The sequence below is a fragment of the Aotus nancymaae genome, unplaced genomic scaffold, assembly GCF_030222135.1.
Source record: "Aotus nancymaae isolate 86718 unplaced genomic scaffold, 86718_ANA_hifiasm-v0.15.2.pri h1tg000049l, whole genome shotgun sequence".
NCBI classification, from domain to species: Eukaryota; Metazoa; Chordata; class Mammalia; order Primates; family Aotidae; genus Aotus; species Aotus nancymaae.
In genome coordinates this window covers 11,197,877-11,221,791 of record NW_026988463.1, presented here as the reverse complement: position 1 = coordinate 11,221,791, position 23,915 = coordinate 11,197,877, and the positions used below count along the sequence as shown (strand labels likewise).

Here is a 23,915-nt window from a genome sequence, read left to right as displayed (position 1 = left end):
ACACAACTAAAATTAAGACTACATTCTGAATCAAAATGGACTTGGGTGGGTGGGCCTATTTACAGCTTTAGCAGCCACTGTGCCTCAGTTGACTTCCTTTTGATAATTTCCCCTTGCCTCACAGAATCTTCTGAAGACAAAACAGGTGGTATGGAAACAACCCAGTCACAAACAGCATTGAATAAAGGTGGCTAACACAGTGGTTTGAGGACAGTACTTAGTAATTCCTGTTGTCAGTCCATAAGGGGTTTTAACAAGCTCCCCCAAAGGAAAAGAGTAAGGTTTCAAACATGGATGAGACCAGCCATCTACCCAGATGGCCCACCCATGTTGCTGATCACTTTTGTAAACCCAAGGATATCATGACCTAAAGCCATAATTAAAACAATTACATTGCAGCCAGTGAAAAGATTTAGAGAAATTAGAAAACTATCTGGGAAAAATATTCAAGACAAATAGTTTGTCATATGACTCCAAAATGGACACAGGAAGTCAGTATATTACAAAGGTTATAATGCACAGCATCAGTGGCAGAGACCTGGGTTGGAATCTGATACTCAATAGTTGTATGACCTTGGGTAAGTTACTTAACCTACACTTTGGTTTCTGTGGGTCAAGATGGTCAGGGGGAGACCTATGTTAATTACAGCTAAATAATTATAGGCTTGCTTGGTTCAGAGTACACTGAAGTTCACACACGAAACTAAACTATTATTATTGGTGCAGTTAATTAGAAAACAAGCAGCAGCAGGAGGCCTAAAGTAAAGACCATCTGAGAGCGCAATAATACTGGGGAACACCTCAGGGTAGTTGCAGAGCAAGCAATACTGCTCTGGTCACACAAATGCCTTTTTAACATGGAAACTGTATGAGGGTCTCGTAAAGAGGGCTTATGCAAAGACCTCTGAGATGGGAGGCGACCACTGCTCACAAGATCCGGGAGGGTCTCTGCAGATGGGAGCTGGCAAGGAGACAAGTCTTGCAGGGCACAGATCATGGAACACCTCAGGCTCTGCCTAGGTTCTCGGATATGGAGCGATTTTAATTGCTCTATGTCCTCAATGCTTGGGAGATAAAAGCCCCTGGATGCACTGGGTGTGGTCAAACCCCCTGACTCCTCATCTGCAGCAGCAGCACCCCGATAACAATCAGTGATAAACTCAGAGTACTGGTTTAGCATGTCTTAGAAGGATTTCAAGTGCTCCCTTACCCCTATCTTACCTACCCCTTCACTCTCCCCTTCCACACACATAAGATCAATGAGATTATGCACATAATAAAAGTATTTGGAGCCCAGAGCTTGGTTCCCATGCTTGCATTGATCCTCTGGACCCAGGCTGTAAATTCTACTGTTGTGTCTCTGTCTTTATTTCCTTTTCTCAATCCCTCGTCACTGCCAGCACTAAGGGCACCCACCTACGGGGCTGGAGCTGGTACCCAACAGTTTCCTCATCCATAAATTGGGAACAATTCAATGTACTTCCTAGAGTTGCTAGACGGATAAAATAAGATAGAGCACTCGGCACAGTACCTGTCCAATGAAGGGGAATAGAACTCATCAGCCTTTATAGGTTAACTGCAAGAGTCATGAAGATGAAGAGAGTGCCCTGCTACAGTGACTGAGACATGCTCACCCTTCACAGCATACAAGGGTCCATCTGATTCCAACAACTCCATTCCTTTTGCTGTGATTCTACACTCACCTGGGAGCACATGCTCATCTGGAAGAAATCTGAATTTTCAACTAAACTTCTCCTAAAACGGAGGTAACAGCAATGGGCTGATCACAGTGAACACCACGTTCTGCCCTCTTGGTAATTACAGTTTGGACGGAAGTTAATACATTGGTATTCTGACTTCCATAGATCAGGTTCATATGGGCAGGCTTACTATGAGTGGGTCCCCTAAACCTACTCCATTCTGCATGCCATTGACAAAACTGAGTTTCAAGATCTGTAAAGCTGACCTGTGTGACTCTATGAGGACCAGATCTACCATCCCATCGCAGGAAGCCTTGCTTTTGATATCAACCCTCACTGTCAACTGTCCATAAAATAAAACACTCCTAAAATGATGCAAATTACTTGATGCCTTGCAACAAAGAAAACTAGACACCGAAAACCTATAGAAGATAGAAAATTAAATTGGTTTTTAAAAAGTTTTTTTTTTTTTTGGAGACGGAGTTTCGCTCCTGTTACCCAGGCTGGAGTGCAATGGCGCGATCTCCGCCTCCTGAGTTCAGGCAATTCTCCTGCGTTCAGGCAATTCTCCTGCCTCAGCCTCCTGAGTAGCTGGGATTACAGGCACGCGCCACCGTGCCCAGCTAATTTTTTGTATTTTTAGTAGAGACGGGGTTTCACCATGGCCAGGATGGTCTCGATCTCTTGACCTCGTGATCCACCCGCCTCGGCCTCCCAAAGTGCTGGGATTACAGGCGTGAGCCACCGCGCCCAGCTTTTAAAAAGTTATTAATACCCGGCCAGACATGTTGGCTCACACCTGTAATCCTAACATTTTGGGAGGCCGAGGCGAGTGGATTACCTGAGGTCAGGAGTTCAAGAACAGCCTGGCCAACATGGTGAAACTCCTTCTCTACTAAAATACAAAAATTAGTCAGGCATGGTGGCGCATGCCTGTAATCCCAGCTACTCAAGAGGCTGAGACGGGAGAATTGCTTGAACCTGGGAGACAGTGGTTGCAGCGAGCCGAGATCATACCACTGCACACCAGCCTAGGTGGCTGAGCAAGACTCTAGCTCAAAAAGAAAAGAAAGGAAATGTCAAAATCACAATGAATAAGCAAGAAGTGAGAGATATAAATTTATACTGAGATGTAAATATTCAAGAGAAATCCGGAAGAAAAAAAACAGGCAGTGGATAAGCTCTTCCCAATCCTCCCTAGATTACAGACTCAAAACTCAGAGGGCTACAGTAAAATATGATGTATTCTGCACTTTCCTCCAATTTTACTACACAGCGTGGATTTTTAATCATTGTTATCTGTGACTTTAATGAGAAAGAAATCTTTCCCAAATTTTAACATTAAACAGCATCAACTGTTACTCAGAGTGAAATAGAGGAGTTAAAAAAATTGTGCTGTGCTTTCACTGAGTCAGGAATCACTATAATGTGGTATAAGGGGCAATACAGGCAAGATCTACAGAAAAACTTGGCACAGACTCCAGGATGAGAGACTGTGTCCCAGACCAAATGGACCTCTCTCATCTATCTGCATAACGAATCTGCTACATCCTTAGTCTTGCATATAGTTACCGTTTGGGGACTATGTGGCAGCGTCTGCTCAGGACGAGAAAAACAATTAGAGAATTTCCAAAGCCATGGCTTAGCATCATTATCTTGTTGAAGCCATCCACGTGTTCTGCCGCAGGAGTTCTCAGTTTCGTTTCCTTCCATCATACAGCCATGCAAAGTGATTCAACATTCTTTCATCTTTCTTTTCTTTCATTCTTCCACCCTGTTAAGAACGAGTAAGATTTCAGTGTTATTTCCTTGCCTAAGTACAAATTTTACAACACATTAAAATGTGAAACTGCAGCTCTATTTGTAGTGCAATGGCTCCCAAGAATTCAGATCTTTTTTTTGAGATGGAGTCTCACTGTGTCACCCAGGCTGGGGTGCAGCGGCACGATCCCAGCTCACAGCAACCTCCACCTTCCAGGTTCAAGCGATTCTCATGCCTCACCCTCCCGAGTAGCTGGGTCTACCAGAGCCTGCCACCATGTCCGGCTAATTTTTGTATTTTTATTAGAGAGGGGTTTCACCAAATTGGCCAGGCTGGTCTCGAATGAAAATACAAAAAGAACCATCACCATATCCTCATTAACAACTATATGTACGAATTTAAAATTGACTTAAGAGCAACCTCTCGCAGTTTCTTTGGTCTGAGCATGGAAGGTCAAAACTAAGGGGCCTCTGTGGACTTCGAATTTGATTTGCTACAGAACAAACTGAACCAATTTCTTAGTTTACTAAGGATGAAAGTGCAATCTGATCCGCCACCAAAAATCTAACTGGTAGAAAAATCTCAAGTCGCAGCTGTGCTATAGCTCCGCCAGGGCAACAACACTTTTATAGGTCTCAACAATAAATGCAGGTGAGGCGCAGTGGCCCAGGCCTGTAATCTCAGCACTTTAGGAAGCCCAGGTGGGTGAATCACTTGAGCCCAGGAGTTCCACACCAGCCTGGGCAACATGGCAAAACCCCATCTCTACAAAAAATACAAAAAATTAGCTGAGTGTGGTGGTGCATGCCAGTAATCCTAGCTACTCAGGAGGTTGAGGGGGAAGATCCTGGGAAGTCAAGGCTGCAGTGAGCTGTGACTGCGCCACTGCACTCCAGCCTGAGTGACAGAGTGAGACCCTGTCTCAAAAACAAACAAACAAAAAACAATACATGCACGGGCATGGAGGCAGCTGGCCAACAGTGAAGACAACTGAGCCGCATTTCCAAGTCCTCCCTGTAGCATCCCAATTCCCTCCTCACCGTTACGTACAGGGGCCATTTTAAGGTGATTACTTTTACTATCTCTTGAAAATTTCACCTGGGCATATATAAAAGAATTTATTTTAGTTATATCTCTCATAAGATGTTATTTTTGAGAGATTTTAATATCTATATGGTGGGGAAAAGGGAGAGATTTATACGAGTACTATATTGAAGGTACAGAAGTGATCCCATAATGCAGAGGTACACTATGGCCCACCAGCCAAAATCAGCCCACAGCTTGTATTTAAATGGCCTGTGAACTAAGAACAAATTTTATATTTTAATTTTTGAAAAAAAAATTAAAAATAATAATATATTATGATATACAAAATTATATGAAATTCGAGCCAGGGGTGGTGGCTCATGCCTATAGTCCCAGCACTTTGGGAGGCCGAGGCAGCTGGATCACTTGAGGTCAGGAGTTTGAGACCAGCCTGGCCAACATGGTGAAATCCTGTCTCTACTAAAAATACAAAAATTAGCCAGGCATGGTTGCATATGTCTGTAAATCCCAGCTACTTTGGAGGCTGAGATTCACTTCGAGGAGAATCACTTGAACCTGGGAGGTAGATGTTGCAATGAGATGAGATTGTGCCAGTTCTCTAGCCTGGGCTATAGAGCGAGACCCTGTCTCAAAAACAAATGAACAAACAAAATTATATGAAATTCAAATTTCAGTGCCCATAAATAAAGTTTTATTGAGACACAGACACACTCATTCATTTAAGTACTGCCTAAGGCTGCTTTTGCATTCCAATTGCAGAGTTGTGAAGAGAACCTCTTTGCAAAGAGACTGTATGGCTTACAATGCCTATAATGTTTACTGTCTGGCTCTTTTTGTCAGCCTGGGCAACAGAGCAAGATCACAGCTGTAAAAAAATAATAAAGTTTACTTTGGGAGGCCGAGGCGGGTGGATCACGAGGTCAAGAGATCGAGACCATCCTGGTCAACATTGTGAAACCCCGTCTCTACTAATACAAAAAAATTAGCTGGGTATGGTGGCGCGTGCCTGTAATCCCAGTTACTCAGGAGGCTGAGGCAGGAGAATTGCCTGAACCCAGGAGGCGGAGGTTGCGGTGAGCCGAGATCGCGCCATTGCACTCCAGCCTGGGTAACAAGAGCGAAACTCCATCTAAAAAAAAAAAATAAAAAAAATAATAATAATAATAATAATAATAAAGTTCAAAAAATCAGCAAGGTGTGGCAGAAAGCACCTAGTCTCAGCTACTCAGGAGACTGAAGTGAGAGGATCTCTTGAGGCCAAGAATTTGACGCTGCAGTGAACTACGACTGTGCCACTGCACTCCAGCGTGGGCAATAGAGTGAGATTCCGTCTCTAAAAAAAATTTGTTTTAAAGTTTCTGTTTTGTCCTATGTAAAATATGTCTAATTTCTCCCCTGTCACCATATAAGAGAAAACAAAATTAGATAAAATGAATCCCACTGTCTATTTTCACCACCATATCTCTTGTGCCAACCAAAGGACCCCTACTCTGTAAATACAAAGTAAACAGTAGTTAAACGAATGAGGAATTCAATTAATAAAGCATGCCATTTACCTATCACACACTGTTGGGAGTAGTTAATTTGGAGACAGAGGTGGATTTAACTGCCACTACTGACAGTAAATTACGATTCTCATTTTTCTTACTATGAAACACAGGTTTCATGGCCCCCAATAAGCTCCTCTCAAAATCATAAGAATCTGTAATATTCATGGTGTACATCAACAGTCTCTCAAACTTCTTCAAAGCCAAATCCTGAAAGTGAGCTGACATTTACAGTATAATCTAGTTTACAAGGCATTTTCATGTAACATGACTTATGTCTTCATTTAGCAAATATTTACTTAGTATCTACTATGCAGCAGGCCTGTGTTTGGTACAAGGAATATAATGATGGGAAAAAAATCCACTTATATAATTTTCGCAATTATTCTGTGAGGTAGACAGGGGAGAAATTAGCTACATTTTTGCAGAGGAGGAAACAGAAACTTAATGAAGTTATGTAGCTAGCCTGACCCAAAATTAGGCTTGTTTACCCCTTCACTACACCAAGGTGCCTTAAATACTGCTCAATACAAGCGATTAAAAGTAAAACTTGGCCGGGCTCTGTGGCTCAGGCCTGTAATTCCAGCACTTTGGGAGACCGAGGCAGGCGATCACGTGGTCAGGAGTTCGAGACCATCCTGGCTGATACGGTGAAACCCCGTCTCTACTAAAAATACAAAAATTAGCCTGGCGTGGTGGCGTCCACCCGTAGTCCCAGCTATTTGGGAGACTGAGGCAGAAGAACCGCTTGAACCGGGGAGGCGGAGGTTGCAGTGAGCCAAGATCGCATCACTGCACTCCAGTCTGGACGACAGAGCAAGACTCTGTCTCAAAGAAAAAAAAACAAAAAAAAACAAAAAAAAAAACTTGTTAGGTGCCTGCACCCTCAAAATTTCCCAAATATTATCCATGAAGCAACTTAGGTAGCCAAAAGCAGATTCTGTTGGACGAATGACAGTCTCCTTTCTGTCACTCTCTTCAAGTTTTTTCAGCAATTCAGTTAGAAGCTGAGAGCATAGGCTCTGTCGACTGTTTGCATTTTAGTCCCCAGTTCTACCGCGGTGCAGCTTTGCACAACTCACAACCTCTCTGAACCTCATATCCCATCTCCAATATAGGTGTGATAATAATAGAAACCACCTCACCAGGCCGTTGTTTGGATTACATGAGATAATCCATGGGGAACATTTAGCAAATAGTGTTTCTGTAGCATCCAATCTAGCCCTCGACCCCACATCACCCCATCCCATTACCGTTTTCTCCCCCATAGCTCTTCAGGCTAAAATGCCCTTTTTAGCTTGTTATTTTATCTTTTCCCCCCATTTAGAATATAAACTCCATGACAACCGGGACTACGTTTTCTTATTCACTCTTCTATCTCCTACCCTAAGTACAATGCCTGGCATATTTTAATAAAAAACTGTTGAACGAATAAAGCTTAATAAGTATCTAGGAAGACAAGGTTTCAATCCACCGATATGCAAAACATAAGAATACCATTCAGAGACGCAGGGAAGTCCAAAAGATACAAATGCAATTGGACGGCTCTTGGTAATATCGGAAAGGTGCTCGAGAAACTCTAAAAGGTGTATCACGAGGTCGCGTCACAACTACTAGTGAGAGTGGCTGAAGCCCTAGGGCAGCTCAACACTGTCAACCCTAAGACTACACCCTAGGGATTGCTAAAAAGCCGAGGAGAATGTAAAACTCCCGGGCATGCGGGAGGGTGTTGCAAAAACACTCACCCCTTTCCTTCTCTCTTAACCTTCCAACTGTGCACTTCACTCCTGGAGGGCCCCACAGGGGGCAGACAGGGGCGGGCGGGGAGCCAAATACCCTCGAAGGGTAACAGGGGCGCAAACAGTTGACAGTACTAAACGGACACGAAAGGGAGACAAGCCAACTCTTTAGTGGGGGGCCCGACTGGCGCGTCCCAGTTAGCCAACCTATCCACTCCACCACCATCCCACCAGCAATAGGAAGGGGAAGGGGGGGCACTGTCCTCCGTCCCGCCCCGCTGGCCCCACAGCAGGGCCAGCCACAGTCTGGCCGCAGCGCTGTCTACAAACTCACCTCTGCCGCCGGCTCCACCTCCGCTCACATTCCGGCCCCGCCACCTTCCCCCCGCCCCCCCAAGCCCTTTGTTTTGATTCCCGACTCCGCAGCTCCCGCCGCCGCCGCCAAGCGCACCCTCCACTTCCGCTTCCGCAACCCACCGCCCCTGTCGCAAAACCGACGCCCTTCTCTTCCTTTCGCCCCGCCCCTTCCTCGCTCCGCCTCCATTGCCGCGTCCTCTCCGCGCGGGGCATGCTGGGAACCCCGGGGGGGGCGGGGCCTCGCGGCCCTGCAGCCTCGTCAGGCTCAGTCCCCTCCCGATAAACCTCTAAATAGGGACCTTCCCGGGGGGTGACCCTGGCTTTTTTGGCGAAAACCCCCAGTTTAAGGAGGCCTTCCCCCTGGCTTCACGTTGTGGAGTCGAAAGGAACCTTGAAGCGGAGAATGAGGGAGCTCGTGACGTGGACCTGAGGAAAAAACCTGCCAACCAGGATTTACTAGAATTCAGCTGTTTCAGGCGTTGAAGGAAAGGCGATTTGAACGGGGTTTTAATGAAAAACCCGATCGCTTGGGCTTTTTTTTCCCCCCTCTCAGGTCTCGTCACGTGATGGTCCTACTTTATTTTAAAAAATTAAATGGCGCATATTCCCCAGCATCCTAAATCTAGTGCAACCTAGTGGCAAGTGGAGAAAAAATAACTACCAACCGAGCTTCCTGCGAGGTCCCCTGGGGTTCTCGCAAAGTTGTGACCCAGCCGGCAAAAACAAAGTGTGCAAAGACTCAACTGGACATTGCCGCTAAGAATCAAGAGATTTTGGGGAACTTGAGCAAGAAAACGTTATTTTTAAATGCCCTGCTCCAGAACTTGCTACAAATGATACAACGTTTCATGACAGGTAGGGCAAGCAAAAAGGAGACGGTTAGTTTCCAGGGCTTTGTGAAACCAAAACACTGTGTTTTAGGTGGCCAGATAGGCCCTGTGGTTTGCTTTTTTTTTAAATAGCGCCCCACAATCTTCACGTTTCCCTGGAATAAAAAAATTTTAAGACTCGGCAAAAGGGTGATTTCTGAAACTACCAGCTGCTGACTATTTTCTGTTGCAAATTAGGAGAGAAACAGTGCATATTGTGTAAATTAAATCTAGACACAATTTAGGATGTGCTATCTGAATGCTACCTTCAAAGTTTATTTTTAAAGTTTGTCCAATAACAAGTTGACTGCAAAACAATGAATAAGTCAAAATTGCCAAACCAGAATATTTTCCTGAAAAAAATCCTCACTTTGAGGTGATTTCAATAGGCAATCTCCATTAGGTGAGGATTAACATTTCCCTATAAACATCCTTGTAGACGGGTATTGTGGAGGGCAAGATCAGACATGTAGCAGAAGAATCCTTTGTGCCTGTATTTAATTTTCCAGAAGGCAGATGACAAGCACACATCCTCTTTCTACATAGGTGTTTATTACTGCTGATTAAATCTTCACTGTGAGCTGGGCGCAGTGGCTCACGCTTGCCTGTAATCCCAACAATTTGGGAGGCTACGGAGGATTTCTTGAGCCTACAAATTTGAGACCAGACTGGGAAACAGTGAAACCCTGTCCCTATTTAAAAAAGAAAGGAAAATATCTTCATTGTGTCTGTGTATAGGCAGTATTTTCCAAGTGGAGATTAGAATAGATAAAAACCCCTCTTCTAGCATTTTGAAGTTTTTTCAAAGTAGCAAACAAATATAATACTCTTCAGAGTTGTTTTTTTCCCCCATTTTATTTCATTTTAGTATGTCTGAATACAAACCATATTAACTAAAAATCTTAAAAAGAAACAAGGTAATTATGAGTTTCTAATTGCTTTTTTAAAAAAGTTTTTAGCCAGAAAACATAAAAAAAGTGACACATTTTATTTTTCTTTCTTTCTTTTTTTTTTTTTGAGACAAAGTCTTGCTCTGTCACCCAGGCTGGAGTGCAGTGGGGGGATCTTGGCTCACTGCAGCCTCCACCTCCCAGATTCAAGCGATTCTCCTGCCCCAGCCTCCTGAGTAGCTAGGATTACAGGTGCTTACCACCATGCCCAGCTAATTTTTGTATTTTTAGTAGAGACAGAATTGTGCCATGTTAAACAGGCCAGGCTGGTCTCGAACTCCTAGATTCACATGATCCTACTGCCTCGGCCTCTTTAGGATTACAAGGCTGAGCCACTGAACCTCAGCACGTTTTCTTTATATGCGTATTTTTATTTTAGATTCCTTTTTACCAAGCAGACACATTTTGCTTGACTTAGCTTGGCATTCTTTCAAGTTCAGAGCTGTAATTAGTCATAACAGGTAAATGTAGTGATAAAAAATGGGTAGGGCATGGCGACTCATGCCTGTAATCCCAGCACTTTAGGAGGCTGAGACAGGAGGATCCCTTGAGGCTAGGTGTTTAGAACCAGCCTGAGCAACCTGGCGAGACACTTGTCTCCATTAAAGCAAATTTTTAACCCTGTGACAGATAACTTTGAAAAGAGTTTTAATGATGTTTAGCATTTTAATGGAAGTCCTCATTTGTATTCCAGCTACTGGTAACGTTTTTATCCCTGGATGGCTGGCTTGGGTGCAGATGTTTGGAGACCTTTTAAAGGTATGGAGAATTGGCTTGACTACACTGTGGGGAGCAAGTTTTTTTTGTTTGTTTGTTTTGGTTTTGTTTTTTCAGATGGAGTCTGTTGCTCTGTTGCCCAGGCTGGAGTGCAGTGGCACAATCTTGGTTCACTGCAACCTCTACCTCCAAGGTTCAAGTGATTTTCCTGCCTCAGCTTCCTGAGTAGCTGGGATTACGGGCACGTGCCACCGCGCCTGGCTAATTTTTGTATTTTTAGTAGAGACAGGGTTTCACTATGTTGGTCAGGCTGGTCTCGAACTCCTGACCTTGTGATTCACCCACCTTGGCCTCCCAAAGTGCTGGGATTACAGACGTGAGCCACTGTGCCCGGCCTGGAGCAAGTTTTAAAGAAGCAAAGGACTCAGAATTCATGCTTGATGAAATGCAGGCAGACCTTTTATCCTAAAAACTACAGTTTTTAATGAACACAGCAAGCAAGCAAGAAAGCATGCAGTTTACCTCTTGAAAGGGTCTTCCCTTACCCTGGCTGGAGTGCGGTGGCCCTTTGACACTCACTACAGCCTGAAATTCCTGGGCTTTAGTAATCCTCAGCCTCCCAGTGAACTTTGTATATAGTCTGTTGGAGTCTCATGGCACAAGAAGATTAAACAATGTCTTGAATTTTAATAAATTTCTGCAATCAAAAAAAACAAAACTTTTTAAAACAAAATAGTCATATTAAGTGGAAAGCTAGTAAAAGTCTGAATTACAAGTACTTTTAAAATAAATGTAATTATATTGCTGCTTTTTTTTTTTTAAGACGGGGTTTTACTATGTTGGTCAGGCTGGTCTTGAACTCCCGACCTCAGGTGATCCGCCGGCCTTGGCCTCCAAAGTGCTTGGATTACAGGTGTGAGCCACCACGCCCAGCCTATATTGCTGCTTTCTAAAGACTACTAGCCTAAGTAAAGTATATCAATCCTTAGAAGGAGACAATTATGAATCAAAATACATAAACGTTCTCTTTTTTTTTTTTGAGACAGAGTTTTGCTCTTGTCACCCAGGCTGGAGTGCAATGGCTCGAACTCGGCTCACTGCAACCTCCACCTCCTGGGTTCAAGCAATTCTCCTGCTGCCTCCCGAGTAGCTGGGACTACAGGTGTGCGCCACCATGCCCAGCTAATTTTTGTATTTTTAATAGAGACGGGGTTTCACCGTGTTGACCAGGATGGTCAGCCTCCCAAAGTGCTGTGATTATAGGCGTGAGCCACTGCGCCTGGCCTCCCATAAATGTTCTCTTAAGGAGCTATGTTTTAAGTATGTATCCTCTGTTGTATTCCTATTTCTTTGCTGGGAATACTTGAGAGAGTACAAGTAACTTTTGCTTTTTTCCTTGTCCAAATTATAATCTTCACATTTATTGAAACCAGAATGATTTTTTTGTGTGCTATTTAAGTAGCTACTTTACATTCAATTCAGCTCAACTAACAAAGCTGTTATTAAAGAAGTTTCTCCTTGTCCTGGCGTGGGTGGCTGATGCCTGTAATCTCAGCACTTTGGGAGGCCGAGGCAGGTGGATCACAAGGTTAGGCGTTCGCGACCAGCCTGGCCAATATGGTGAAACCCTGTCTCTACTAAAAATACAAAAATCTGGGCGTGGTGGCAGGCGCCTGTATCCCTAGCTACTTGGGAAGTTGAGGCAGGAGAACTGCTTGAACTGGGGAGACGGAGGTTGCAGTGAGCCGAGATTGTGCTACTGCACTTTAGCCTGCGTGACAGAGGAAGACTCTGTCTCAAAAAAAAAAAGAAAAAAAAATTAGCCAGATGTGGTTTGCACATGTCTGTAATCCCAGCTACACAGGAGGCTGAGGCAGGAGAATTGCTTGAACCAGGTAGGCGGAGGTTTCGGTGAGCTGAGATCACACCATTGCACTCCAGACTGGGCAACAAGAGCGAAACTCCGTCTCAAAAAAAAAAAAAGGAAATTTCTCTGAAACTTTTCTTCTGCTAGTGTTAGGTTTAGTGGTTTGAATTAATAAATGATCATGGAAGGACCTAAGGAAGTTAAATGGAGTTACTCTGCTCAGCTATATCCCAAAACTACAAGGAAAACAAATTGAATTTAAAAAGGGCAAGAAAAACGTTTTAAAGTACACCAAAATTTTCCTTTCATTTTTGAGGTTTTACCCAATGACAAACCCATCTCCCTAAAGTTTGTTCCCAGATAAGACTTTAATGATTATCATTTCAATGCCCTCTCCCTTTTTTTAATGGAAAATTTGGGAAATTGAGAACCAACTAGTTTAAATGCCTTGATCACAGCTATTTAGGCAACACCAGTACCTCATCAGTTTATGCTTCAGTTTCTCTGTAAACTGAGATTAGTTCCTGTCCAGAAACCTTACAGAGTGGTGAGGGTCAAATAAAATTCTGAGGGGGGCCAGGCGTAGTGGTTCATGACTGTAATCCCAGCACTTTGGGAGGCAGAGGTGGGTGGATCACCTGAGGTCAGAAGTTCAGCCTGGCCAACATGGTGAAAACCTGTCTCTACTAAAAATACGAAATTAGCCAGGCGTGGTGGTGCACACCTGTAATCCCAGCTACTCAGGAAGCTGAAGCAGGAGAATCACTTGAACCCTGGAGGAAGAGGTTGCAGTGAGCCAAGATTGCGCCACTGCACTCCAGCCTGGATGACAGAGCAAGACTTCAGTAACAACAACAACAAAAATCTGAGGGGGATAATCCCAGCTGCTCGGGAGGCTGGGGCAGAATTGCTTAAACCCGGGAGGCAGAGGTTTCAGTGAGCTGAGATTTCGCCACTGCATTCTAGCCTGGGCGAAAGAGTGAGACTCAATCTCAATAAATAAATAACTAATTAAATTAATAAAATTCCAAAGTTGAGGCCTGGTGCGGTGGCTCACACTTGTAATCCCAGCACTGTGGAAGGCTAAGGCAGGTGGATCACTTGAGGTCAGGAGTTTGAGACCAGCCTGGCCAACATGGTGAAAACGCGTCTCGACTAAAAATAAAAAAATTAGCTGGCCTGGTGGCAGGCGCCTGTAATCCCAACCACTTGGGAAGCTGAGGCAGGAGAATCGCTTGAACCTGGGAGGTGGAAGTTGTAGTGAGCTGAGAACTGCACTCCAGCCTGAGCAACAGAGTGAGACTCTGTCTCAATAAAATAAAATAAAATTCCAAGGGGGAAGGCATCAGAACTAGTAAACCGTGAAGCAGGATGCAAATGATTCATTAATGTTTGGGAAGTTTCCTGAAAGACATTTGGTACTTTCCTTAAACTTGTTGATAGGTGGTGAGGTTCCCCTTTGTGCCTCTGAGTAGTTTTTAGGAAATAGCAAGGAGTCCAACGTAGAATTTGAGAAAGGCTATTCTAAGCATAGCTGGGAGGCAGGAGTGGGGTGGGAGACACTGGAATAGCTAAAATCTGTTTGCCTCTACATAGTGCTGAGGAAGGCGGGTTTAGGAGTCAGAGCCAGCTTTGAAGCCTGATTTGTTAATTACTAGTTGTAAGACCGCAGGCAACTCAATTAACTTCCTGCATCTTGATTCTCATTTTTTTTTTTTTTTGAATCAGAGTGTTGCACTGTTGCCCAGGCTGTAGTGCGGTGGGGCAATCTCGATTCACTGCAGTCTCCACCTCCTGGGTTCAAGCAATTCTCCTGCCTCAGCCTCCAGAGTAGCTGGGACTACAGGCTTGAACCACCACGGCCAGCTAATTTTTTTGCATTTTTAGTAGAGATGGGGTTTCACCTTGTTGACCAGGATGATCCTGACCTTGTGATCCACTGGCTTGCTTCGGCCTCCGAAAGTGCTGGGATTACAGGCATGAGCCACTGTTTTCTCATATTTAAAATGGATACAATAAAATGCTTTCCTGGGTTATCATCTGTGGTTCAACTCCATATTCTCCTCCCTGCAGTGACCTTCCCTGACCATAGTATCTGAAGTGACCCCTCTCAGCTCTTTGTATCAGATGAGCTTGGCTTAGCCATAGCACTTATCAATATCTGAAATGATATTACAATTTCTGCTTGTAGGTTTAATGTGTTTCTCTCTTAACAATATAAGCCCTTTGAGGACAGATACCTGTCTGACGTATTCACTGTGCTGTAAAAGTGTACAGAACAATGCTCATAATGCTGGGTGCTGTGGTTCACACCTATAATCCCAGCACTTTGGGAGGCTGAGGTGGGAGGATCACTTGAGATCAGGAGTTTGAGGCCAACCTGGGCAACATAGTGAGATCCATGTCTCTTCAAAAAAATGCAAAAATTAGCTGGGTGTGGTGGTGCGCACCTGTGGTCCCAGCTACTCTGGAGATTGAGGTGGGAGGATTGTTTGAGCCTGGGAGGTACAGGATGCAGTGAGCAGTGATTATGCCACTTCACTTCAGCCAGTGCCACAGGGTGAAACTCAAAAGAAAAAAAAAGCTGGATAATAATATATATATTTTTTAGTTTTTATGGGTACACAGTAGGTGTTTATGGTGTACATGAGATATTTTGATACAGGCATACAATGCATCATAATCACATCACGGTAAATGGAGTGTCTATCATCTTAAGCATTTATCCTTTCTTTGTGTTACAAACACTACATTTATATTCTTTTAGTTATTTTAAAATGTACAATACATTGTTGTTGACTGTAGTCACCTTGTTGTGCTCCCAAATACTAGGTCTTACTCATTCTCTCTACTGTATTTTTGCAGTGAATATGCTATGACAGGATGTTTTAGAAGAAAATAAAGAAAAAAAAAACAAATTCCAGCCAGGTGTGGTGGCTCACGCCTGTAATCCCAGCTCTTTGGGAGGCTGAGGTGGGTGGATCGCCTGAGTTCAGGAGTTTAATACCAGCCTGGCCAACACAGTGAAATCCCATCTCTACTGAAAATACAAAAAATTAGCTGGGCGTGGTGGCAGGTGCCTGTAGTCCCAGCTACTCAGGAGGCTGAGGCAGGAGAATCTCTTGAACCCTGGAGCGGAGATTGGAGTGAGCCAAGATTGTGCCATTGCATTCTACCCTGGGCAACAAAAGCAAAATCTGTCTCAGAAAAAAAAAAAAGAAAAAACAAAAAAAACCCCACATTATTTTAAAATGTGTTAGTGAACAATTAGTGTTGTTTTGAGACTTGTGCCTGGGACACACAGCCATTTAAAAATCATGATCATCAGGCCGGGTCCGGTGGCTCACGCCTGTAACACCAGCACTTTGGGAGGCCGAGGTGGGTGGGTCACCTGAAGTCAAAGGTTGGAGACCAGCCTGGCCAACATGGGGAAAACCCATCTCTACAAAAAATATAAAAATCAGCCCAGTGTGGTGGCATGTGCGTGTAATCCCAGCTACTTGGGAGGCTGAGGCAGGAGAATTACTTGAACCCAGGAGGTGGAGGTTGCAGTGAGCTGGGATTGCATCATTGGACTGCAGCCTGGGCACCAGAGCAAGGCTGTGTCTCAAAAAAAAAAAAAACTTGATCATCGGTGGGTTGTCGTGGCCTACGCCTGGGAGGTCAACATGGGCAGATTATCTGAAGTCAGGTGTTTGAGACTGGCCTGGCCAACATCGTGAAACCCCCATCTCTACTAAAAATAGAAAAATTAGGTGGATGTGGGGATGTGCATCTGTAATCCCAGCTGCTGGGGAGGCTGAAGCATAGAATTGAACTCAGATGGCGGAGGTTGCAGTGAGCAGAGATCATGCCACTGCATTCTAATCTGGACAATAGAGGGAGACTCCATCTCAAAATAAATAAAATTAAGATCATTTAACAGATACATATATTGTATTTACTATGTTCAAAGCTCTGTTGGAAACGTTTTTACAAATGCTTTTAACTCATTTAGTCCTCTGCATAATGCTTTTTTTTTTTTTTTGAGACAGAGTCTCACCCTGTCACTCAGGCTAGAGTGCAGTGGCATGATCTCGGTTCAAGCGATTCTCCTGCCTCGGCAGCCCAAGTAGCTGGGATTACAGGCGCGCCCCCACGACCAGCTAATTTTTTGTTTCTTTAGTGGAGAGGGGGGTTTCACCATGTTAGCCAGGCTGGTCTCGACCTTCTGACCTACTGATCCACCCTCCTCGGCCTCCCGGAGTGCTGGGATTTCAGGCGTGAGCCACTGCACCCAGCCTGAAATGCCGTTTTATAGATGAGGGAACGGAGTCACAGAGGTTACACAACTTTCCCAAGATCACAGTTAGTAAGGGGCAGAACTAGGACTCAAAGCCAAGCTTATGACCCGACTCTTGTGCACTGAGTTTTTCTGCCTCTGAAGAAGAAGATAATGATGGTGAAGATTCTACTTTGGGTGGTAAGGAGTAGGAAGGCACGAGGCACTGCTAGCCTCAGTGGGCCTGAATCTTTGTCTTTCCTTCTGATTTGGAGAAAGTGCAAGAATGGGAAAATGCAATCGGAGTGAAGGAGAGGACGGCATATTTTCCTGAAATGCGCGGCAGGCAAACCCAAACCCGTTTCCCGGGTGTCCAGGCAGCAGTCTGCAACATCTCCAAGACCCGCCAGCCCTGGCACAGCAGCTGGCACCTCCCAAGCCCCCACCGTCCGGCAGCCTCCGCCGCGTGGCCGCACCGCGCCCAGTCTGGGAGAAAAGTTTCCAAACGACGCTGCTCGGCACTGATTGGTCGAGGCGGACGCGGTCCCGTGGCGCGGTAGCCAATGGGTGGCGCCGGCCGCGGGCTCCGGGGCGGGGTCCAGCGGGCCGGGGCAGCACCACCCCTCGCAGACGCCGCCGCCTTGTCCTCGCCGCCCCTGACCGGGTAAGTGCGGGACTGCTCGGGGCTCGGGTCGGGGTGGCTGCCGGGGTACCTTCACCACGGCTGAAAAAGCCCCTCTGCTTCACCACGGGACCCCGGGCCACCGCCTAGCAGGGACCCCCACGCTCCTCGCCTGCGCGTCGCTTCCCGGCCGCGTGGACTCCCCTGGTCCCAGGGCTCCAAAATTCCGCTTCCCTGGAGCCTCCGGTCCTAAGAAGTTAGGCACAGAGTGCGTTGCCACCCGGGCGTCCCTTGTGCCTGCCCCTCGCCCTTGCCAACTTTGTTTCTCTTTCTGCGCTGGTCTCTCTCCCACCCCGTTGCCTTCTTCTCCTTCCAGGACTTCCTTGGGTGGTTCTGCCTTGCCCATCCCCAAACCCCGCTCCCAGGCTCCATCCTCTTTCTCCTCTTCCTCCCTCCCCGTACTCCTCACCTAGATGCCCCTCGTTTATTTTCTCTCTTTCTCCTACCCTCTGATCCTGCCATCTACTTCTCTGAGCCCCCAGGCCTTCCCATTGCAGCGCTGCCCCCGCCCTCACACCCACTATCCCGCCCTTGCTGGCTTCTTTCCAAAAACCTACCCCCCTCCCTCCCTCCCTCTGGGAACATGTTTGGAGCAGTCTCCTCCTCTCCGCTTTGCTCCCGTCTCTGCCCCAGGACGGTTCAGGTTTCTCCTGACAGCACTTTGGGGAGGGATTGGGTAAAGGACGAAACGCTTATTCCACAGCTTGAGTGATGTCTGGGCCCACCTGCCTCTCTGAGGTCCTGGGAAACCCCGCTGTCACCTTGACATCGATTTGGGGGAAGCGACTTTTTTTTTTTCTCGGAGCCATTTCAGGCTCTCTGTCTCCGAAGGGCTTTGAGCTTCCCTGATTGCTTTGTTTGGGGTTAGTACCAGGTTGTGCCTCTTAATTTCTACTTTGAGCCGGAGGCCCTTTTTAACTTTCGAAAGAAAATGCCTTTGCAGCATGAGCTGGGCAGGCTCATCATTTCTAGGGTAATTTGGCGTTTTAGGACTTGGGTAGGGTGCTTTGAAGATGTATTGGATCCCAGCTACTCACGCAGCCTCTTGCTACCTGCCCACCCCTCCATCACCTCATTGGTATACAACCCATTTTTCTTTTTTTATTTTTGAGACAGTCTGGTTCTGTTGCCAAGACTGGAGTGCAATGGCGCAAACTCGGCTCACTGCAACCTCCGCCTCCCAGGTTCAAGCGATTCTCTTGCTTCAGCCTCCCCAGTAGCTGGGACTACAAGCGTGCACCACCACGCCCAGCTAATTTTTTGTAGTTTTAGTAGAGACGTGGTTTCACCGTGTTAGGCAGGATGGTCTCGATTTCCTGACCTCATGATCCACCTACCTCTGCCTCCCAGTGCTGGGATTACAAGCGTGAGCCCCCCCGCCCTCCGGCCTGCAACCTGTTTTGAGCCTTTCCTCTTAGTGTGTCTTTTGTGTAGGATTGAATGCAGATGATCTGTGCCCCTGAAGTGTCAGGGGCCTTTGATTCATGTATTTTATCCCATGTTGGATAACAGTTTATTAACTTGGCTTATTCTGTTAGGATGTTATTTCTGTTTTCAAAGTGTGTTAATTATTAGTATTTTTTATTTTTTTGAGATGGAGTTTCGGTCTCTCACCCAGGCTAGAGTGCAACGGTGTGATCTCGGCTCACTACAACCTCCACCTCCCTAGGTTCAAGCGATTCTTCTGCCTCAGCTTCCCGAGTAGCTGGGACTACAGGTGCACACCACCACGGCCCTATTATTATTGTTATTATTATTATTATTTATGTAGAGGCAGAGTTTTGCTTTGTTGCCCAGGCTGGTCTCAAACTCCTGGACTCAAGCAGTCCTCCTGCTTTGGCCTCCCACAGTGCTGAGATTATTTATGGGCATGAGCCACTGCACCCAGTGGAAAGTGTATTCTTTCTCCTTAGAATGTGGGCTGAGAAATGACACTCCTTTTCTTCACAAGGTCATTTCCTAACATGAGCATGCCTATGTACAGAAAGTTTGTGCCTGCGGCTAGTACTATGGGTGCACCTCATGCGATAAATATAGGTGCTTTTTGTGTGTCTCCCTCAGCAGTGCCCAGCACTTAGTAGGTGTTCAAGAAATGTTTGAAAAGGGATGGAGGAGGCAAAACCACAGTAGGACAAATTCTTTCCCCAGGCCTTGGTTCAGTAGAATAAAATTATCCTGGAATAATAGCTATTTTATTTTCTGTCCAAGTTTTTCTTGGTTTGTTTTTTGAGACAGGGTTTTGCTCTGTCGCCCAAGCTGGAGTGCAGTGGTGCAGTCACAGCTCACTACAGTCTCAACCTCTCAGACTCAAGCAATCCTCTCGCCTCAGCCTCCCAAGTAGCTGAGACTAGAGGCACATTCCACCATGCCTGGCTAATTTTTCAAATTTTTTGTAGAGTTGGGGGTTTCACTATGTTGCCCGGGCTGGTCTCGTACTCCTGGGCACAAGAGATCCTCCTGCCTCAGCCTCCCAAAGTGCAGGTGTGGGAGAGAGCCACAGCACCTGGCCTAAGCTTTTTTTTACTTTATTTAAAAAAATTTTTTTTTAAAGACGGGGTTTCACCATGTTGGCCAGGCTGGTCTTCAACTCCTGACCTCAAGTGATCCGCCTGCCTCAGCCTCTCAAAGTGCTGAGATTACAGGCGTGAGCCACCGCGCCCAGCCCAAGCTTTTTAAAATCTCAAAAGCAGTCTATGCTTACTGTATATATGTGTATGTAGTTTACCTTAAAGCAGTGTGTCAAATACAAATCCGCATGGCCTGTTTCACCCCCATTCTGATGCATCCTCCAGGCCCTTTTCTATTCTGTGTGCAGAAAGAGGGAAATAAACAACAATGGGCACCCATTTTTAACCTATCATGAGCTTTCTTCCGTATTAGTACGTACGGTTCTTAACAACTACGTTGTTTTCCATTCAGTACTCGGTTGACATTGAGGTTTCCAGTTTTCCACATTTGTGAATGGTGATGTGCATCTTTGAACTTGGGTCCTTGCCTGCTTAAGTATTTTTGTAGGTTGATCATTATAAACTTGGAAAGCACAAAGACAGAAGCCAGGCTTGCTGACTCTTGAGTGTTGTTGCCCCAGTGATGTCACTTCTGCAAAATGTAAAGCCTGTGTCCTGGCTGTCGGAGCGTGTGCTGACATTTGGCAACCTCTTTCTCTTCCCTCCTGCTCTTCTGTTTGTTTTGATTGGGAAGCGTATGGAGTGGGGTTGGAGAAGGGTGTTGAGTTAATTACTGATGGTTTCTCTATGTTTATTGCTCCTGACTGGCTGTGCTGGCTTTCTTCTCTTGGAGCAAAGCTGAAAGAGATTGCTTTGCTTTTTTTTCCAGAGTTTTAAAATCGGAGGCGTGAGTCTCAAGTATATTTTCAGACTTTTTTGTTAACTTTAACCATGTAAAAACGTGACAAAAAAAAAAGCATGTGGAAGCGATTTTTTTTTTTTTGAGATGGGGTCTTGCTCTGTCTCCAGGCTGGAGTTCCCGTGGGGTGATCTCTGCTCACTGCAACCTCCACCTCCCACGCTCAAGTGATTCTCCCACCTCAGTCTCCTGAGTAGCTGGAACCACAGGCGTGCATCACCACACCTGGCTAATTTTTTGCATTTTTAGTAGAGATGGGGTTTCACCATGTTGCCCAGGCTGATCTCTAACTCCTGAGCTCAAGCAATCTGCCTGCCTCACCCTCCTAAAGTGCCGGGATTATAGGCGTGAGCCACCACACCTGGCCAGAAACAAGTTTTTGAAGGAGGCATAGATTTCAGTTGTGCAAAATAGATACTTTTTGTACCACTGGGTCCTAGTCTGTCATTGTTCCTTACATGCTCCCGTCAGATTTGTCCACAGAGCTGCTGGGGCATGATGGTGTGATGGTGTATTGAGAATGCAGGTTAGTGGTCACAGATGACATAAATGCATGTGGGATCCACTTTTAAGATAGCAGGTACAAAGTTGTGTATACTGAGACCAGGCCTTCACACTTGCCTATTATAGTGCCTTTTATTTTTTATTTTATTTTTTTGGAGACAGAGTCTTGCTCTGTCACCAGGCTGGAATGCAGTGGTGTGATCTTAGCTCACTGCAACCTCTGCCTCCCTGGTTCAAGTGAGTCTTCTGCCTCAGCCTCCTGAGTAGCTGGAACTACAGGCACGCACCACCACACCCAGCTAATTTTTGTATTTTTAGTAGAGACAGGGTTTCACCATGTTGGCCACGGTGGTCTCGATCTCCTGACCTTGTGATCCGCCCGCCTTAGCCTCCCAAAGTGCTGGGATTACAGTTGTGAGCCACTGCACCTGGCCTACCGTGCCTTACTGTGAGGGCTGGGCGCAGTTGCTCATGCCTGTAATCCCAACACTTTGGGAGGCCAAGGCAGGCAGATCACCTGAGGTCAGGAGTTCGAGACCAGCCTGGCCAACATGGCGAAACCCTGTCTCTCCTAAAAATACAAAAAATTAGCTAGGTGTGGTGGTGTGTGCCTGTAATCCCAGCTGCTAGCGAGGCTGAGGCCAGATAATTGCTTGAACCCAGGAGGTGGAGTTTGCAATGAGTTGAGATCATGCCTTTGCACTCCAGCCTGGGCAACAAAGAGAGACTCTGTCTCAAAAGAAAAAAAAAAGAGATCATTTGGGCCGAATGAAACAAGTGAATCTGACCCCCAGTCAGTCAGTTTGCAACCCCTGGGAAGTCTTGTACTTGAATGCAAAGACCCCTTGAACTTGGGTCTAGTTTGCCTCTGCCACTCACATACACATGCAGAGATAGCCAAGGCATACAATGTTTCTGCTTCCAGGAAGCAGAATGGTTGTCCTGCTTAGCCATCTCTTACAGTTGCACAGCTTAGGGAGGATAATGTTGCAAATGATTTTTGAAATGTCCAGCACACAGCAAACAAAAGGTCAGATTCAGTACTTAATGCTCGAATAAGGGAACCCTTCCAAGTCATCTTGCCTACTTTCTGCGGCAGAGTACTGCAGTAAGTCTGACGTTTTCATGTTGTTTATTTATTTACTTTTTGAGAGAGTCTCGCTCTGTTGCCCAGGCTGGAGTGCAGTGGTGCAATCTTCGCTTACTGCAACCTCTACCTCCAGGTTCAAGCAATTCTCCTGCCTCAGGCACCCAAGTAGCTCGGATTACAGGCACGCTCCACCATGCCTGGCTAATTTTTGTGTTTCTAGTAGAGGCAGGGTTTCACCACGTTTCCCAGGCTGGTCTCAAGCTCCTGGGCTCAAGTGAGCCACCTGCCTCAGCCTCTCGAAGTGCTGAGACTACACACGTGCATCATGATGCCTAGCTGATTTTTGTGTTTTTGGAAGAGATGGGGTTTCACCTTGTGCTGGTCTTGAACTCCTGGGCTCAAGCAGTCTGCCCACCTCCGTCTCCCAGAGTTCTGAGATTACAGGCGTGAGCCACCGTGCCTGGCCGTTCTCTGACATTTTTAAATGGCAAAGGCAAAATCTTGTATTTTTAAGATTGCTGCTTCATGATAAAGTGAAATCAGCTGTTACTTGTTCTTCGCCTCCAGCGTCTCTCTTCCCTGAGGATTGCTTTTAAAATGGAAGGGTTTTTGGTTGAAATGCTGTTCCTGTGATTTTTGTCCCTTGGTTGGAATGAACAGTTTTGCAGGCTGTGACATAAATACAGTTCTCTGCTTAGTTTCTCCTCAGTCCCTGAAATCCAAAACCACATACCTCCCATCAGCCCGCTTGTAATTAGAACCTGCCCCACAATGGACACACCTCCTAAAACATCTCAGATTCATTTCTTTCCTGAGGATTAAGTTTTAAGCCTTACTGGCCAAGATAACAGTGCTTTAAGAAGCTCTTTTCTTTTATTATTATTACTATTTTCTCTTTTTGAGTCGGAGTCTCGCTCTGTTACCCATGCTAGAGTGCAGTGGCGGGATCTCAGCTCACTGCAACCTTCACATCCTGGGTTCAAGAGATTCTCTGTCTTGGCCTACTGAGTAGCTGGGATTACAGGCACCTGCCACCATGCTCGGCTAATTTTTATATTTTTAGCAGAGATGGGGTTTTGCCATGTTGGTCAGGCTGGTCTTGAACTCCTGGCTTCAAGTAATCCGCCTGCCTTGGCCTCCCAAAGTACTAAAATTATAGGTGTGAACCACTGCACCTTGCCAGGCTTGGGTGTTCAAGGAAGAGAAAGAAGGCAGTGTGGCTGGGACATAATTGAGAGGTGGTGGGGTAGGAAATGTGTAGAAAACTAATCAGGGGGCTGATCACACTGGATCTTGTACATCTTTTTCCAAACTACAGGAAGAGTCAGTCTGCTTAGGTAGTTCCTGGTTCCTCACTTCCTCACTTTACAGTTTGGAGCGCAATGGCGCTATCTCAGCTTTCTGCAACCTCTGCCTCCCGGGTTCAAGTGATTCTCCTCTCTCAGCCTCCTGAGTAG

At 45.8% G+C, this 23,915-nt stretch overlaps 2 protein-coding genes across 13 annotated transcripts in view; one reads left to right on the top strand and one right to left on the bottom strand.

Annotated features, from left to right (window-relative positions):
• Positions 1-8,265, bottom strand: part of MARF1 (meiosis regulator and mRNA stability factor 1) — a 47,817-nt gene extending 39,552 nt beyond the window's left edge. For 4 of the 6 annotated variants that reach the window (XM_021665660.2, XM_012477442.2, XM_012477443.3 and 1 more), the window contains exons 1-2: positions 8,130-8,212; positions 3,273-3,474 (exon numbers count right to left, since the gene is read on the bottom strand). In XM_021665660.2, the coding sequence (XP_021521335.1) occupies positions 3,273-3,416 (144 nt within the window). In that variant the 5' untranslated portion in view covers positions 3,417-3,474; positions 8,130-8,212. Of the gene's footprint in view, positions 1-3,272; positions 3,475-8,129 lie in introns of all 6 variants that reach the window. The other 2 variants (XM_012477439.2, XM_012477440.2) reach the window with 1 other exon arrangement.
• Positions 8,266-8,410: 145 nt separating this feature from the next.
• NDE1 (nudE neurodevelopment protein 1) overlaps positions 8,411-23,915 on the top strand; it is a 65,428-nt gene continuing 49,923 nt past the window's right edge. For 6 of the 7 annotated variants that reach the window (XR_010337351.1, XM_064362473.1, XM_064362472.1 and 3 more), the window contains exons 1-2: positions 8,411-9,007; positions 10,666-10,730. The gene's annotated coding sequence lies outside the window, so the exon portion shown is untranslated. Of the gene's footprint in view, positions 9,008-10,665; positions 10,731-17,426; positions 17,481-23,915 lie in introns of those variants that run through there. The other variant, XM_064362469.1, reaches the window with a different exon arrangement.